The 18,676-nt window shown below is 36.9% G+C and overlaps 2 protein-coding genes across 2 annotated transcripts; both read right to left on the bottom strand.

The window, feature by feature from the left end:
* Positions 1-2,665: 2,665 nt before the first annotated feature.
* LOC143545802 (tropinone reductase-like 3) lies at positions 2,666-5,261 on the bottom strand. The gene is made up of 6 exons (XM_077037617.1): positions 5,123-5,261; positions 4,202-4,318; positions 3,339-3,473; positions 3,132-3,257; positions 2,936-3,037; positions 2,666-2,852 (listed from the first exon to the last, which is right to left on the bottom strand). Exons 1-6 carry the CDS (start codon positions 5,258-5,260, stop codon positions 2,703-2,705), a joined length of 768 nt encoding a protein of 255 aa, XP_076893732.1. The 5' UTR covers position 5,261; the 3' UTR covers positions 2,666-2,702.
* A 2,758-nt stretch (positions 5,262-8,019) lies between these two features.
* On the bottom strand, positions 8,020-12,792 carry LOC143545801 (uncharacterized). The gene is made up of 4 exons (XM_077037616.1): positions 12,367-12,792; positions 10,156-10,605; positions 9,083-9,377; positions 8,020-8,291 (listed from the first exon to the last, which is right to left on the bottom strand). The coding sequence occupies exons 1-4, from the start codon at positions 12,769-12,771 to the stop codon at positions 8,155-8,157; spliced, it is 1,287 nt and encodes a 428-aa protein (XP_076893731.1). The 5' UTR covers positions 12,772-12,792; the 3' UTR covers positions 8,020-8,154.
* Positions 12,793-18,676: the final 5,884 nt, after the last annotated feature.

Raw genomic sequence — 18,676 nt, 5'->3', positions numbered from 1 at the left:
GGGATATATAGCCGGTGGGCGGGTCCGCCGCCGTTTGCCCGGCCGCCGGCAGCATGCAGCCATACTCAGGGAGAAAACCCTGAGAGGCGATAAGGCTGTCAAAATCGGCCTGCCTCAGTTTGCAGGGGATCTCATCCCACTTCTTCACTGCCTTGATCCTCCCTACCTCCTCCGATGAGGCCTCAGCAGCCCTCTTCCCCTTGCCGGTCTTCTTCAACATAGACATTACTAAAGATTTCACACGGCGATGGATGGGGGAGATTGTGTTGTCTGAGCTATCAGACATACAACTATAAAATCGGACAAAGTATGCTTCTGAAGAACAGAGATCTGGAAGCAGAAAGGCAATCGGAATAGAATGAAAGGGAAAATCTCTGAATAAACAAGAAGATGAAGGATAAAAAACTCAAAGGGGCTGGCTTTTATAGGCCCAGGAGAGAGAAAAATTGGTGCTGATCGGACTTCACGCGCCCCCACTCGCAGGTGTAAGCCAACGCGAGCGCGACACGTGTCCCTGACACTGTGTGAGGGGACACGAAAAGAAACTATACAGGTGCTGCCAGAGTTCACGCGCCACCACTCGCAGGTACGGACCAACGCGAGCGCGACACGTGTTCCTGACACTATGTGAGGGGACATGAAAGGCAACTGTAGCACCTCGAGCACACGAAAGGTCTGACACGTCTCCATCACTGACGCATGGCAGCAACAACCAACCACGTACAGGGACGATTCGTTTTCAACAAAAAGGATAGAATTTCGCGCAACGATGAATAATAAGAAGAAAAAGACAAACCCCTACTAAAAGAGCAAACTATTAAGTCTAATATCTATCTTACCTCGCTCGCGCGAGACAAGACACACATTAGACTGGGGGGCTTGAAGAGGTATGTACCCGCCTCAACACCGAGCGAGGCGGGTCAACCCACAAGATATAGACAAGAGGCTTGAAATCAAGACATTATGAAGGCACAAAGCCAAAACCTATGCGCATGGCGCATATCACATATGCTCACGCATATCACATATGCTCATGCATCACATGCTCAGGCATCACATATGCTCATGCATCACGTATGCTCACGCATATCACATGCTCACGCATATCACATGCTCACGCATATCACATCTGCGCGTGGCGCATATCACATGCTTGTGCATATCACATCTGCGCATGAAACATCTGCGCGTGAGAATAAAGAGAAGACCTCGCGCATCCTCAGGATAGGCGCATATCACACATGCACATAATCAACCTCGTCCTTATCCAAATCAGGATTAGGTCAACCTTGATTGTGCACGTCAGACAACCTTCCAGAAGGTATCTTTTTAAGGAATAAGAATATGCTGATGTTGACAGCTGCCAATGAAAGGTGGACAACTCAGCAAAACCCATGTGCTACCACGTGATTATAACCAATGAAAAAGCACCAGGTGTCTCAAGGGCACGTGGCGCAAAGTAATTGGAGGAGGCCAACAAGGCCCTAATTGGGTCTGAGCCCAATCATAGGAAACCCTAGCACTATAAATACCACATCAACTCCACAAGGAGAGAGACCCAATGACAGAGTATTCAGCTATATTAGGCAATACATTCCAATTTCCTTACTCTCATATTATTATCTTCTCCTACAAACTCTTATTCTCACACCGGAGGGTTACCCCAAAGAGGACCCCTCTGTCCCTTTCTGAGGGGTAAGTTTACGGTGCTGTTCATTTTGTAGGTGGAAGAACCCAGATCCCAGAGAACCATCGGTGAAATATCATAATCACACCCGAGGAAAGTAGATCGTCTACTAGTGAGTCGATCCACGTTTCTTCAGGAATCAAGTAAAAGTTATAAGTTTATCATAAATTTTGCACTTATACTTTTAAACCTATTTCAAGCCCAAATCAGTTTTTTTAGATTGTCATGAATTTTACACTTAGTTTTCTTACAAAATCCGACCGGTAACATGAATATACAACCAGTATCTTTTTTTATTTTGAAGTTAACCATACGTAGCACGTAATAAGTAATAACATCATTTCCAACCATTATTAAATAACAAGATCCGTATTTACTTTATAATAATATACATCATTTGAAATTTTGAGAATTTACGATTGAAGTATTATTAAGCTTCTCTGTCCATTACGTTGGTTTCAAATACAGGCATATATTTTCTAAGTGGGACGCTAGTATTCACAGATGGTGGTTAGGTGTTATAAATAGGATCCATATTTACAAACTATTGATGTTATAATCGTGTGTGCGTGCACGTCCGACATACGGATTACAAATGTCTTAACGTCCGTGTGTGTGGTAAACTAGTCCTTAGCATACATCCATAAGTACTAAGAGTGATTGTATATAGCTTATTGGTAAAAATGTCAATATGTAATATTTTATTCAATATTGACTACTCTAAACCTTTAACCCTAATATAAACAACCAACTGGTATAGAGATTATTTAGTATTGTTTATGTAGAATAGAAGCTGATGAGAAACGCTCACGAACAACCAATTAGCATGGATCCATAACTATTAAAGTGATGGTATATAGATTATAGATTATAAGTAGAAATGTCAATTAACGATAATTATTCAGTGCTGCTTTATGTAGAATAGAAGCCAGGAGAGACCCTAGTGAAAACAACCACGAGAAATTAAAATCGGACTTTGAAGTCAAAGGCAACTCTAAAGTGACCCAAAAGACATTTATAACCTTGAAGATGCTCCTCCGGCGACCACAACTGTCTCACCGGTTATATACGAAGCATCATCAGAAGCCAAGAAGGCGGTGGCTGCGGCCATGTCTTCTGTCGTCCCAAGCCTTTTGAGGGATGTCTGTTCTTCCAAAGACTTCCTCTACAAGGGTATTTTAGACATTTTGTTAAAGTTCAAACATGAAAATTTTGCAAGCATATTATCCAAGGAACAAAGACACTCACAATGGTCTTGTTGTTGGTAATGTATGAAGCAAAGTGTGTAGGTACAAATCCAGGAGCGACACAGTTCACACGAGTATGTGGGGCCAACTCGGTTGCAAGAGCCTAAACGAGCACCAAAATAAAAGAAACTAAAATTATATATTTTAGTTTTTGACTCGATGTATTGTGGAAGATGATAAATAACGTGCATTGGTACCTTGGTAAGACCGAGAAGAGCAGTCTTTGTGACACCATACATCGCCAAGCCAGCTGGTGGTTGGAAAGCGCTGATAGAGGAAATGAAAACGATTGATGAACCTTTTGACAAGTGTGGGGATGCATCCTGTTTGAAGATCCAGATTGCAAGATTACTGACTCATATTTCTTGATTTTAAAGATTAATATTTAATATAACAAGGCTTACCTGAAGAAGCAGTATAGAGGTTTTAACATTGATCTCCCAAAGCTTGTCAAGTGCAGACTCTTGCATTTTGAGAATCGGATCAACTGAGGGATTAGCAGCAGCATTTGACACTACTACATCTATTTTTCCGTATTTCTGCAACAATAGGCACAGAACATTATCAGCCATAACCAACAAGTTATTGGTGCATTCAAATTTCAAGTAAAGTGTTAAACGGGTCGTGTTCATGTATTGGCAGGTCAAACCCGAACACGAAACGAACTCAAAATCGTGTCATAAACCCAAACGCCACACGAGTTTTCACGGAATGACACAGACACGCACCGTTTAACCCAAAACAAATTATTCTAAATTTTTCGCATATTAAAATTAAGACACTAGGATTAAAAATTTAGAACAAAAAATACAAATGTATAAAAAATAATTACATCATAACCATAAAGCTGATGCTCATATCTCTTTTATCTTTTAAACTTCAATACAAAATACTCATTTAGCTTAAGCTATGACAAAAAAATCACATTTTTAAACGTTTATATATATAAACGGGTTAAAAAGGTCAACCGCAGATCCATTAGGCTGACTCAGACACACCCCGCTAAGCTAAGTGTGGCCACAGGTCAACCTGAAACTGACCTGGACCGGTTTAGACTAAATCCAAACCCCTAAATTCAATATCATTTGAAACATATAGATAATTACAGAAATCCTAAGATCATAATCAAATGGAAAAATGAAACCAGGGATACATCATATCAAGAAACACACGTGAACTCGTTTAAACAGCTGAAAATCACACGTGATTCTTCCCCAGATTTAGCAAACCTCGTAAGAACACTAAACAGATCAAAGTTCATCCTCACCTGAACAGTCTGCTCAATGAGATTCTTCCTCTGTTGCGCATTAGAAACATGACATACTAACCCAAACACTTCAATTCCTTCTTCCTTGAGCTTCTCCACTGCCTCGTCAACGTTTTTCTAAAACAAAATAATTTCATCTTCAACATCAATTTGATCGTTTCAGCTCATATAAACAAGCAAAGAAACAGATCAGAATTACATTCCATTCACATTCAGAAAAACAAATTAACTTAACATGTAACCCTAAAATTGTGTTTTCGAATCAGAAACAAACAACTAGCCGAGCCGCTCGCGAGCTACTCGAATCGACAAAATGCTCGAAACGAGACGGCCCTTATCAATCCTGCGTTTCAAATAAATGGCATTTACTTATCGAGCCCAAGATTGAGCTTGTATGAGAAGATCGTTTAGGCTCGTCAATCTTAAACGAGACTAGTGTATTGCTAAGTATTATCTCTTTTGAACCTCTACGTATTAGTTTCACACTGCATAGCAATGCTCGAGCTCAAGCTCAAGCTAAAGTTTGGTTTGCTTAAGGTACGGGACACGAGCTTGATTTGAGCTTAGGGCTTAGGCTCGTTTAAGGTTTTCCTCAAAATATATAAAATTAATCAAAAGTGTATATTATAGTATTAACTAACTAACAAATAATAAACCGGCCAGTCAAGCTCTCATAAGTCAAAACGAGTCAAGCTCGAGCCGAGTTGATATTAAACCCCTAATTTCAACTCGTATAATAAGCAAGCAAAAGAACGTGAATTGCGTTCTATTCTCGTCCAGAAACAGAAATGAAGTGAACACGTAACCCTAATTATGCGTTTTCTGAATAGAAACAAGCAATTGAGATTCAATATGTGTTTTGACACTCGATCATATTATATTATTACAAGAGGTGAGTCGAAATTGAAGGAAGAACCTGACCTGACGGCGAGAGGAGATGACGACGGAGGCGCCTTCTAAACCGAGGCGGTGAGCGATACTGAAACCGATACCTTGAGTTGAAGCTGTAACGATCGCAACTTTGCCTTCGAATCGTCTGCCAATCTTTGATTTGTCCATTGTACTGTACTGCTGATCAAGTGGTTGTTGAGTTGCTCGTCAAATTAGGGATTGTAATGAAAGAAAATTGGATGAGTACATTGGGAATGGTGATTATTATTATTATTATTGAGAAGTACAAGAGGGTCCCACTTTTATTATTGTCGATATCAATGAAACGACACCTATCCCGCCCTATACGGGTATGGAAATTGTCACGAATGTATAAACATGATAGAAAATTGTGACATGTGATTGGAACATTGATGGTATGAGTCACACCATCACCAACGTTGCTACCTCAATCATCCACTATTCGCATGAACCATTGTGTAAGCTCGCTCAATTAACATTGTTGTTTTGGTTTACGAGGTAGTTTGGATTCATGGTTTGTGAACAATGTGTACTAAATGTATGAAAAATTATATTAAATTGAGGTATACTTTGTTTAATTTATTATACTATAGGGTTAAAATATTTTGTTTAATTCATTATTTTTTTATCGGTACCATGACTATTTAAAAAGAGATGGCGGCACAACTTGTTGCCCGCTTACATGCATCTCTATTGTAATGAGATTCTTTTATTTGTTTTAAATTTATAAAGTGGAATATATTTCAGACATATCCTTAGAAAAACATTCTTAAATGATCAAAAGTTAGAAAAATGAACTCGGGAATAAACATGAATTATTCTCCAATTTTCGGTAAAATTTGGAGTGGGAAAACCGGAGTGGTTGTTTTCACTCAACACCTTTTGTTTCCCATGTTTTTCTCGACTTCACTCCGTCCCCTCTTATAGTTACATTTGCCGGAATGAACTTGATTTCTTATCACTCAATGTGTCACACGACTCACACCGTGACATGTCAAATTGGTAGGCTGACATTTACAAAGAGAAAATATATGTAAATACAAGTATCTATACTATACTAGTTTGATCCTCCCGTGTTACAGGAGTTTATTCAAGTTTTAGTTTTTAATCATTTTGCTATTTTATGATGATTTATTTTATATTTAGCGTAGTTTTGTTTTAATTTAATACACATATATTTGTTTGTTATTATATTTTTTAGCGTTTGGGTTTTTCAATTGAGATGTGTATGTTTTTGAGTTTTTTAACGAACATGAGCATGTTGATTTTTTTAAATGAACAAACATGAACACAATATTTGTCTAATGAAAAAGGGGACATTGATGTAGTTGACGATGGTGGGTAGTATCAGAAGTTAACCGGCAAAGGAGATGATACACCAACAACGGAGAACATGTAAAAGAGATAAATTAAATTATGGTTTAACGATGAAAGTGTTTACCAATAAATGAGATCTTATAACCCATTTAAGGGCAATTAGGGTTTGGTAAGACCTATACCCCGTGGAAATTATTCTTTGATGATTAAGGGGTTAGTTATTTCACAAATAAATGAGATGTTATAACCCGTTTAAGGGTTATCTGGGTTTGGTGAGACCCATGACCCACAAAAATTATTGTTTGATTATGAAAGAGTTTCATAAATAAATGAGATGTTATAACTCATTTAAAGACTATTCGGGTTTGGTAAGACCCATACTCGCGAATTTGTGTCAAATGCATGAGAAATCTCCATTTAGAAATCAAGAAATCTGGTGGCTCTAGAGAATGGGAGGAGCAACATGAGAGTGACATGTATGATTTCATGGTAGGCAATTATATAGATAGTTAGATATAATACATCAAACAAGGGCAAATTAAGACACTCATTTTAAGTAATTTACAAGACTTAAAGCATGAGGTACATGTGTAGTAAGGGTAAACATGTCTTTTAAACACAATCCATTCAACTTACAAGTTTGGTCCCTCATCTTTAACCATATTATGTTTTTAATTTAACCTTTAAACTAACTTTCCACCCATGATTTTTTATGACTATAGCCTTTTCATACGCTAATATTTTTATAAACAAATTGCATCATAAAAACGAGCATTTTATTCTCTTAATTTGGATATGATATTGTTGTAATTTTTTTTTCATTTTAAATAAATTAATATGTTACGTAGGAGTGTTCAGTGTCGTTTTGGTGGTTTTTAAGTTGAACTTATGAGTCCAACCGTTAATACTTATTGTTTGTCGTCCAAAACCAAACTCAACCGTTGAAAGTTGAAACTGAATCGTTACTAACGGCCTGGTTCCAATTTGGTTTCACAGTTTAAACTTTAATAATAAATTTAGTTTAAAATAATTAATAATTTAAATATACCATCAATTTTAACTAAAAACCAACATAAATGATACTTGAGATGATCATAAATAAAAAATGATAATTTTAGTCACATAAATGGTAAATATTAATGGAGCATCTAGGACGTGAAATAATAACAACAAATATTACAAAATGAATCATATTGCAATTAGGTTAATTTACAGTCTTTTCTGGTTTCATATGGCCGGTTGCCGATATAACCGCGAACCGTTCACTACGTTTTGAAAATTTTGAAACCGACCAACAAACCTAAAGTAAAAAAGAAAAAGAAAAAATAAGTCAAACCAATAACCGATTTAAACGATTTCAAGGTTTTAACCGAACCATAAACACTTATATTTGTACGTAATTAACAGGTTCAAACACCCGTCTAGTACAAACAAATACACAAAACAATTAATAAATACAAAACCCTAGCATTAGTATTCCTACACGACACCTCAGATCCCTCTAATCCTAGAACACCAAGCACTATCCCATTGTCCACGTGGCAACAAGGCGAAATCTTGAATACAAGATGACTAGCTTACTTGACATATTGTAGCATGCCAGTGTGTACCATAAACAGGAGACCAAGCAGACAATATATCAAAATCTCAATTATACTGCGACCAATCACAGGATGCCAAGTGGCGATAACTTGGCATTTTAGATAGAACCTCAGAAACACGGTTTAAGAGAAATTGATTGTTTTCTTAAGCAACCAAAGAGTGAGTGACATTTCAACCGCGAAGATCATACGCAGTGACATTCTGTCCAACATGAATCCAAACACAGCGATCCCAGATCTGCTGTTCTCAAAATAAGTCGCTGCACGAAACCAAAAAAAAACACATAAACAGTCAGATGGGGTAACGGGTCGGGTTGTTTCCACCTAAATATGTTTTTCATCAACTACTAAAAGTTACTAATGGTTATAAATAAAAGTCCTAACTTTTTTATAATACAGTGATTTACTAGGTTATATATGCATTTCCATTTATAGTTGAAACTAGTGGGCTATATAACCTGTGCTTCGTGGCATCGGTTCGATTCACCACGGTACTGGTACGATACCAACACTTGGTATAAAAACTGGAAGAGAAAATTGGTAAAATAAAGTCATGATATGACCAAAAGGATATAAACCTGTGTTTTACATCGATCGGAAACTATAAAAACGACTACTTGTAAAAGAACTCTAAGAAAGAACAGGTCGTGTATAAAAACTAATTAAAATCAAAATAGAAAAAGAAAAACAAAGAAGAATTAACCTTTAAAATATTCAAGTTTGAATTTTAAATAATTCATAAGAATTTAATAAAATAGTGTAACCCGTATGTATAATAATCAATTGATTATTGATTAACAAAAACATTTAAGCCCAGATTCATTATTTTGGGCCAAATTTTTTTCAGCCAATAATTTAAGGCCTAAATGATAAAGCCAGCAAAACCGAAACCAGCCAAACGGTTGTAAAAAACTCAAAAACCGAATTTTTGGTTTTCCAGAAAAACCGAAACCAGCCAAACTCAAGCCAAACGGTTTTAAAAAACTCAAAAACCGAATTTTCGGTTTTTGGTTCGGTTTGAGCCCAAAACCGACCAACACCGCTAACTTACCTAAAGCTTGTCTTTTCTGGTATGAGATTGTATCCCTATAAACCGGAACCAGTTTTGTATTGTCCAACTCATCTTCTTCTCCTTCATCCATGTCCGAATCCATATGTGCATTGAAATGGTTATTAGCGCTAGCCACGGGGGTCTCCTCGGTGGGACCCACATTCTCAAACGAGTCAATGGTGGCACACGTGTGCCATTTGGCTCCCAAACTCGTCACAGATTGAGCTTTGTGTGTAATCTTTGCAGCGCTGCGTAAGCATATACATAAACCACTCACAAGGGTCAATGAGCACAGCTGCAACATAATCAAAACCCAAACTTATTATAATGATGATTATTAAAGTTAAAAATTAAAACAGCGTACGAGGATTAAGCCTTTTGGATAAAACCAGGTTGACTTTTAACCTGTTTGACCAGCCTAGCCCGTTCAAGTTGTTTACATTTTGATCAAACTTACTATAATTATGAGACGACCTGTTAATAAGACATGACTCGACACAAAGTTAAGCGGGCTAGGGTTTGAGTGAAGCGTATTCGGTCATAAATGGGTCGATAACTCGACACAAAAAAAATGTGTCTAAATTGGTTGAACCCACTTAGCCGTATATGACACGAATAACACGTTTAAATAATCGTGTTAAATGGATTAACAGGTCAACATGACACGTTTAAGACCCGTTTTTCAAAATGATATATATTTATAATTTTGGAAAACAATTAAATACATCATAATTAAATTCTCTCCCTTAACCAACTAATGTAATTTATGCCATTAAAAAAAATAGCCAATGTAGTTCATTATAAATTTTATGCATTATAACTTTAAGTAACTTTTATTTTATCATACTACTTACGTCTTATATTTATTAACCGTGTTAGCTGAGTCATGTCAGTAATCATGTTAAAAGTGTCATATCACATTATCATGTAACACGCTTATTAAACGTGTTCGTGTAGGTATTTGAGTAAATGATACGTTTAGTTAAACATAATCACGACCACTTTAACACAACGCGCCACGTTTTGCCAGCTCTAACTAACGGCATATATTTAAATAAATAAATAAACATTACCGCAAGTTCTCCAGCAGTGGAAACATTAACAAGCGACCCAGACTTAGTTGTAACAAGTAGAGAAGCAAACTGACTGGCAGTAACAAGAACCAAAGTCGATAAAATAAACACACGAAACCTGCGGCTAATAACACGAAGAGTTCTTCTAATGGCAAGGTGTTCTTTCAAGATGGACCCCACATCGGCTTGTCTCTCGAACACTTTAGCAAAATCCTGAAACCTAAGGATCTGTAACCCGCATGTTAACTTGAACAGAACACACACGAGAAAGAAGAGTGATGTTCTGTATAGCCAAGAGGACAGAAGCAGAACACAAGCTAATGTGTGGCTTATGTAAATATTGGAAATGTAGGGTATTTGGTTTCCAACAGAACTGAACCACCAGATCTTGTAAGCACAGTCAGCAACAAAACATGGAATAATGAATGAACACAATAGCTTCATTGATCTCTGCATATATAAACAGTCATGTAGTCAATATCTTAGTTTGACCCGCACTAAATAGTTTGATCAAATTGCAAGAGATATGATCCATTTATAACAGTCATGTAGTCAATTGAAAGTTAATCCTAATTGGTAAGAGTCAAGAGATATGATCAATGTATTAGTATGCTAATTGGTTTAATAGTTTGATCAAATTGCAAGTTTATCTAGTCTAGAAGTTAGCAGTTTTGAGTCCAAATATGTTTAGAAAGATATTAATATAAATAGATTAGAACCATGTAATTTGTGTCAAGAATAATAAACAGAAAGTGTCGATCTTAGTTAAGACCAAATACCATGCTTGTGTTCTTTAGCCTGATTTCCAACATATATCATATAAATGTCAACATTTAGGTGACCCAAATCAATCATTTTTTAACTTATTGTTATGAAACGTTAAGCTTTTTAAAAAAGAGAAATTCTAAAAAAAATTGTTTTAAAAAATAAACAAATAAATACTTTAAGATAGGTTTTAACAGTAACATATTTTGAAAAAAAAAAATTAAAGAACAACTTTAACAAAAAAGTTAATAGAATCCTCCTTCTTTCTTTAGTTAAATAAATCTGCCTGGTCTGATTTAAAATTTGATCTAAAAAAGAAATATTCCAAACATTTTATATTTACAACATCCTCATCGTGTACTAATTTGGTTCGTCTGAGGTTACGCAAGTGGCTCATTAAATAAAAGGAGAAACAGATGGCTCAATCCCACCGGTCAACGTTCACCTCACCCAACCTACCTTCCAATTTCCAACACGTTACGACCCTTTTAACCCCTTTAAAATATATTTAAAATAATATAATATACTTCTTACGTTCACCCTGTTTACAACTGGTTTAACTATATATTATAACATGCTTACAGCTTAGCTTCATTATAAGTCATAACTTATATTTTCGTTTGACTCGTTTAAATAAACAGATTACAAAAGTCATGTTAGGGTGACGCCTAGTGGAGTAAATGAGCCTGTTCGTGACATACGAGAAATCAGTTTGCTAAAAACTAATCATTAGCCGAGCTTAATTGAGCCCGAGTTCAAGCTTTATTGAGACTCGTTTAGCAAACGAGCTCAAGTCAAACTTCACATACCGAGATCAAGCTAGCTAGCTCACAAGTCTAAATAATTTTTATTTTAGTATTTTATTGATATACTATTATTATATATTGATATTAGGGATTACTATATAAAATAGTAACCAAGTTTTTAAACTTTTTCAATCAAGTTACTTATAAAATGTTTTGTTTCAATCAGGTAACTAAAGCTTCATTTTTATTCTAATCCTATATATTTTATCAGGACAGCAGGTTATATAGGCTTTTAAAAAAAATATTTTGACATTACAAAATATTTTTTTAAAAATTGACAAAATTAGTAAAAATTGAGTAAACAAAATTAGTAAAAATATTTTTTTTTAAATTGACAAAATTAGTTTTTTTTTTTTTGCAAGTTTTCTTAATTTTTACTAATTTTGTCTGTTTATTAAAAATTATTTTTCAATGTCAAACTATTTAAAAAAAACTACATAATTTGTTATCTATGTAAAATATCTAAAATTATAACAAAAGGAAAACTTAAATAAATTATTAGAACATAACATGTTATAAGTGATTGAAACAGTTTCAAAACTTGATTATTATTATCTTATAGAGTTCCTTGATAGTAATAAAATAAAATGAAGTGAGCCTCAATTAAATATAAATAAAATGCTTTTAACGGGAAACTTACATGAAGCTGATCGGAATATCCATCGCGTACTTTAACGCTAACATCCGGCAACTTATCGAGAAACAGAAACCGACGGAGACCGTACTTCCGAGCAAACGTTGACAAATTAAGAAACGAAAGAGTTGCACAAACCGATAACGACAGCTGCACGATCAAATCGTACGGCCGGCGATGGTCGTCGTCACAATCGTTGCATTGATATACAATATGTGACAGTATCGGAACTCCGATTGTGAAGATGAAGAAGATTATATATGAAATAGCTGATTTCCAAGGGTTTGAATTGGATTGGCCGATGAAGATCCCGGAGAAGGTTGTGGATTCCAGAGTGTTGATGATCCAGTAGTTTGACTTTGACTTGTTTTTGTTGATTGTTGTAATTAGTGCTTCTCTCTGTTCCGCCATTGATGAGTTTTTGTGATTTGTGGAGTGGATGGATGCTAATTGCTATTTGCTAATTATACATTTTTTAAGACAAGTTACAAGAGTTTTCCTTAAGTTTTGGAAATGACATACAAGTCTTAATATATATGACATGATCATGAACACCCTTGATGAGTTTTGACACCGATCTCATTGAATTTTGACACCGACCCAAGTTAAAATGATTTAGAATTTAATTTTTTTATTGATATAAACCTATTATGCATTAACTATTAGTTAACATGTTATAAATTATAAACTAACTATTAATTAACATATAAACCTATTGTATATTGTTTGTAGGAGATTATGGAAGGCGAGGAACTAGAAATTATTTTGAAGGAAAAGAGGTTAAGATTGAAGAGTTAATTGGGGATATCAAGTCTTCTGGATTTCGTTGATTCAAATATAGGTCAAAACATAGAAGTATAAATTGGTTGAATTGGTGTAAATTCTCAAGTAGTTCTCTTTGGGTTTTATTTTATGGCTTCTCTATGGGTTGTGAAGGTTGCCTATTGGGTGTTCAGTTGTTTATAAAAGTTTACATTTCAAAAACAAAATTGGACAAGTACTCATTTATAATTTAAATTTAAATGCAACTCAATAACCATTACTTATTTATAAACATGTATCCTTGGTACTAGGGGGTGAAACTAATTTATAAACATGTATCCTTGGTACTAGGGGGTAAAATTAATTTGCTTTACGGTACAATTTTCATGCTCCAAGTTTGTGACCATGCTCACAATCCGCCGGTTATACCTGCAGTGTGACATCTGCCCCGATCCGACCCGACCCAGGTACCCGTTTCTCTTATCCGATCTCTTTCTTTTATGATATAATATTTATTTATACTTATATTTTACTTTTAATAATAATAATATATTTTCCTTCCTTTTTCTTCTCTCTTTTCCTTCCCGCCGTCCCGTCCCTCTTCTTCTCTCTTTCCGCCTTCTTTTCTCTCTTGTAGCCGTCCCGCCCTTAAGCCTTGAACCCCTTCTCTTATTTTTTGTGTCCTTTGTTTCTTCCCGCCTAAGGTTGTCTGCGCAGCTCCACGCGCCAGACTCCTTACAAGGAAGCCTGCGCGAAGACCAGTTGTTCCTGCGATACGCGAGGCGAACTGTTCTCGCAGCGCGCTAAGGATTGTAGTTCTTCTCGCAACGCGCTAAGAACGGTAGTTCTTCCCGCGACGCGCTAAGAATTGTAGTTCTTCTCGCAGCGCGCTAAAACGGAAGTTCTTCCCGCGACGCGCTAAGAATTGTAGTTCTTCTCGCAGCGCGCTAAGAATGGTAGTTCTTCCCGCGACGCGCTAAGGATTTTAGTTCTTTCCGCGGCGCGCTGTGGACTGTTCTCTGTCTGCCTTCGCCCTCGCGCCAGCGCTCGATGCTTTCTCGCGCTATGTCTTGAGTCTTTTCTTCTGTTTAATCTAGCCGTTTACTTTTGTGATGTCTTATCTTCTGTGCTGTTGACCTAACCTGCCTTATGTCTGAAAAGCCACTTTTGGCGCAGCATGCGCACCAACCCCATTGGTTGACAGAAAAAGTGACTGACATTATCTTTTGAGATCTGCTTTTCCATGCTTGACCAGTACCTTTATCTGACTCGCCCATGCCTGTTTACTGTTACCTGTCAGCTTTTCATTTGCCCCCTGCAGCTGCCATATCTTTTGATATCTTTTGCTTTTGGAATCTTTTGCTTTTTGAGATCTTTTCCCCTTTTCTAGGGATTGTGTTCCCTAGGGTTTCTCTATAAATAATAATCTTATTTTCTTTCTAACACATCACACACAAACACTTGTTATCTTCCTCTTCCTTGCTCTCTGCCGTTGATCCTCTGCCGTCTCCTTTCTCTTTGCCTTCGCCTTCTATCCTGTTCTGCCCTGCTTTTCCGGCAATACATATATATTATAATAAATTGTTTAAGTTACTTATTAATTATGCTAACTTATAATCTAGACTTAAAACCAATCATTAAAACAATAATCTTATTTATAGGTTAACTTGTGCTTGTTTAAAGTTGGTTCTTGCTTTATCTTACACCGCATCATTTATCAAGTGAGTAATCTCGTACCTAATCCCTTTTATTTTTAATGTTTTGGGATGTTCATGTGTTCATACAAACTTAGAGTCTTAAACTGTTTATGAACTTTAGTCGCGCAGTATCCCATGTGTTGAGGACGTAGACTTGGCTGTTTATTTGTATGTGTGGATCATTAACCGTCTTGTCGGTCTATTCCGCAGTTCTCATGGTACCATTAGATGAACACGGGAGAACAATCGTTTATGATTTTCTCTTTTGTTTACACTTGCACAGTCTTTCTTGTTTGTGAGCTCAATTGTGAGCACTGGCAGTCTATGAATCTTAGAGTTGGTCCCGATCGGATTACACCCTTGTTGAAACCAGACATACACATGTTGCGCGCAGATTTATTGTTATCTATGTATTGTATTAAACTTGATTTCTCACCAACACGCAAGTGTTTGACGTTTATTTTAACACATGTTCAGGTTTGCTGTAGCTACATTTGGAGCTTGTGGACACGTAGGATGTTTTTACTTTTGGACCTAGTTTAAAATGTATCAAGACAAGTTATTATTGTTCGAGTATTTTGTTTTATAATATATTGATTTATGTTGATTTATGTTATCTTGTGTTTACGTTGCGCGTGCGTGAATGAATATATTTATTAAATATTGACACCCAATAGTGTCACGAGTAATGAAACAATATGTGGCGCCCCGATGAATAATCCGCCTTTGGTCGGGGTGTTACAGATTGGTATCAGAGCTCGTTGACTTTAGGATAGGTGGTTAGACGTAACTGCCTAGAATACCTAAGAGTCCCTTCTAGCGCATGAGAGAAATCTCATGTTTGCGCGCTTATTGTTAATTACTCGTTATTTATAAATATGCTTGCGCAGACGCAGCGTATGGTTTTATGTTTTATTTCGCGATATTTCGATTTTTGCTGAATTTCGATTTTTATTGATTTTACTTACATATTCGTTTGTTGGGATTGAAAATCCGAAAAGTCATGGTGATACATGAATAGTTGATTTTCAAATTCCATTTACGATTATGTTCTGAGGTTGGAGACTTGAAAAGTCATGGTGATACATGAATTGTCAACCTCCAATACTCATTTTCTTGTATATTCTATATTGAAGATTGAAAAGTCATGGTGATACATGAATCGTCAATCTCCAATACTCGTTTACTCGTCATTTTAAATTGAGAATTCGGAAAGTCATGGTGATACATGAATTGTCGATTCTCGATTCGAATTTGTTATCTGTATTAAGTTTGCATTCAAATTCATGTTTACCTTAACTGTTGATGGTATCTAACCCCTCGAAACCAAGCTTTATAAGATTAAACTTTGCGCTAAAACCAAGATATTAACTAAAAAATTAAAACTTTTATAGAATGCCTCCGCTATCTCGCCGATTTCAGAGAAGAGAAGCCTCGCGCAGGCGTAGACAGCAACGTTCCCAGGAAATGGCCGCCGCAACGTTCCCAGTCTCGTGACACTATTGAGACTGTGACATCTGCACCGATCCGACCCGACCCAGGTACCCGTTTCTCTTATCCGATCTCTTTCTTTTATGATATAATATTTATTTATACTTATATTTTACTTTTAATAATAATAATAATATATTTTCCTTCCTTTTTCTTCTCTCTTTTCCTTCCCGCCGTCCCGTCCCTCTTCTTCTCTCTTTCCGCCTTCTTTTCTCTCTTGTAGCCGTCCCGCCCTTAAGCCTTGAACCCCTTCTCTTATTTTTTGTGTCCTTTGTTTCTTCCCGCCTAAGGTTGTCTGCGCAGCTCCACGCGCCAGACTCCTTACAAGGAAGCCTGCGCGAAGACCAGTTGTTCCTGCGATACGCGAGGCGAACTGTTCTCGCAGCGCGCTAAGGATTGTAGTTCTTCTCGCAACGCGCTAAGAACGGTAGTTCTTCCCGCGACGCGCTAAGAATTGTAGTTCTTCTCGCAGCGCGCTAAGAACGGAAGTTCTTCCCGCGACGCGCTAAGAATTGTAGTTCTTCTCGCAGCGCGCTAAGAATGGTAGTTCTTCCCGCGACGCGCTAAGGATTTTAGTTCTTTCCGCGGCGCGCTGTGGACTGTTCTCTGTCTGCCTTCGCCCTCGCGCCAGCGCTCGATGCTTTCTCGCGCTATGTCTTGAGTCTTTTCTTCTGTTTAATCTAGCCGTTTACTTTTGTGATGTCTTATCTTCTGTGCTGTTGACCTAACCTGCCTTATGTCTGAAAAGCCACTTTTGGCGCAGCATGCGCACCAACCCCATTGGTTGACAGAAAAAGTGACTGACATTATCTTTTGAGATCTGCTTTTCCATGCTTGACCAGTACCTTTATCTGACTCGCCCATGCCTGTTTACTGTTACCTGTCAGCTTTTCATTTGCCCCCTGCAGCTGCCATATCTTTTGATATCTTTTGCTTTTGGAATCTTTTGCTTTTTGAGATCTTTTCCCCTTTTCTAGGGATTGTGTTCCCTAGGGTTTCTCTATAAATAATAATCTTATTTTCTTTCTAACACATCACACACAAACACTTGTTATCTTCCTCTTCCTTGCTCTCTGCCGTTGATCCTCTGCCGTCTCCTTTCTCTTTGCCTTCGCCTTCTATCCTGTTCTGCCCTGCTTTTCCGGTAATACATATATATTATAATAAATTGTTTAAGTTACTTATTAATTATGCTAACTTATAATCTAGACTTAAAACCAATCATTAAAACAATAATCTTATTTATAGGTTAACTTGTGCTTGTTTAAAGTTGGTTCTTGCTTTATCTTACACCGCATCATTTATCAAGTGAGTAATCTCGTACCTAATCCCTTTTATTTTTAATGTTTTGGGATGTTCATGTGTTCATACAAACTTAGAGTCTTAAACTGTTTATGAACTTTAGTCGCGCAGTATCCCATGTGTTGAGGACGTAGACTTGGCTGTTTATTTGTATGTGTGGATCATTAACCGTCTTGTCGGTCTATTCCGCAGTTCTCATGGTACCATTAGATGAACACGGGAGAACAATCGTTTATGATTTTCTCTTTTGTTTACACTTGCACAGTCTTTCTTGTTTGTGAGCTCAATTGTGAGCACTGGCAGTCTATGAATCTTAGAGTTGGTCCCGATCGGATTACACCCTTGTTGAAACCAGACATACACATGTTGCGCGCAGATTTATTGTTATCTATGTATTGTATTAAACTTGATTTCTCACCAACACGCAAGTGTTTGACGTTTATTTTAACACATGTTCAGGTTTGCTGTAGCTACATTTGGAGCTTGTGGACACGTATGATGTTTTTACTTTTGGACCTAGTTTAAAATGTATCAAGACAAGTTATTATTGTTCGAGTATTTTGTTTTATAATATATTGATTTATGTTGATTTATGTTATCTTGTGTTTACGTTGCGCGTGCGTGAATGAATATATTTATTAAATATTGACACCCAATAGTGTCACGAGTAATGAAACAATATGTGGCGCCCCGATGAATAATCCGCCTTTGGTCGGGGTGTTACAGATTGTTTCATTACTATTGACACTATTGGGTGTCAATATTTAATAAATATATTGAGCCAAAACAATACCTCCAGTTATAACATTAAGTCCTTTAACGCGGGTAACCCTCCAAAGTTCACAGGGCTTGAAGGAGCCACCGTGATGCTCCAGTGGCTCGAGAAGATAGAAAACACTTTCCTCCATACCCAATGCCCTCCTGACAGACGAACCCTATATGCTTCCAGTGTCCTGGAATCTAGAGCGCTTACATGGTGGAATGGAGTAGCTCATGCGCGTGGCGCAGAAGCTGCTTCTAGCATGACATGGGAGGAATTCAAGGAAATTCTGACGCGAGAATTC

The sequence above is a fragment of the Bidens hawaiensis genome, unplaced genomic scaffold (genome assembly GCF_021521415.1).
Source record: "Bidens hawaiensis isolate Kalapana, Puna unplaced genomic scaffold, B.hawaiensis_p1.1 tig00014039_1, whole genome shotgun sequence".
Taxonomy (NCBI): Eukaryota; Viridiplantae; Streptophyta; class Magnoliopsida; order Asterales; family Asteraceae; genus Bidens; species Bidens hawaiensis.
The sequence above is the reverse complement of the archived record's forward strand: the minus strand, read 5'-3'. Positions and strand labels throughout refer to the sequence as shown.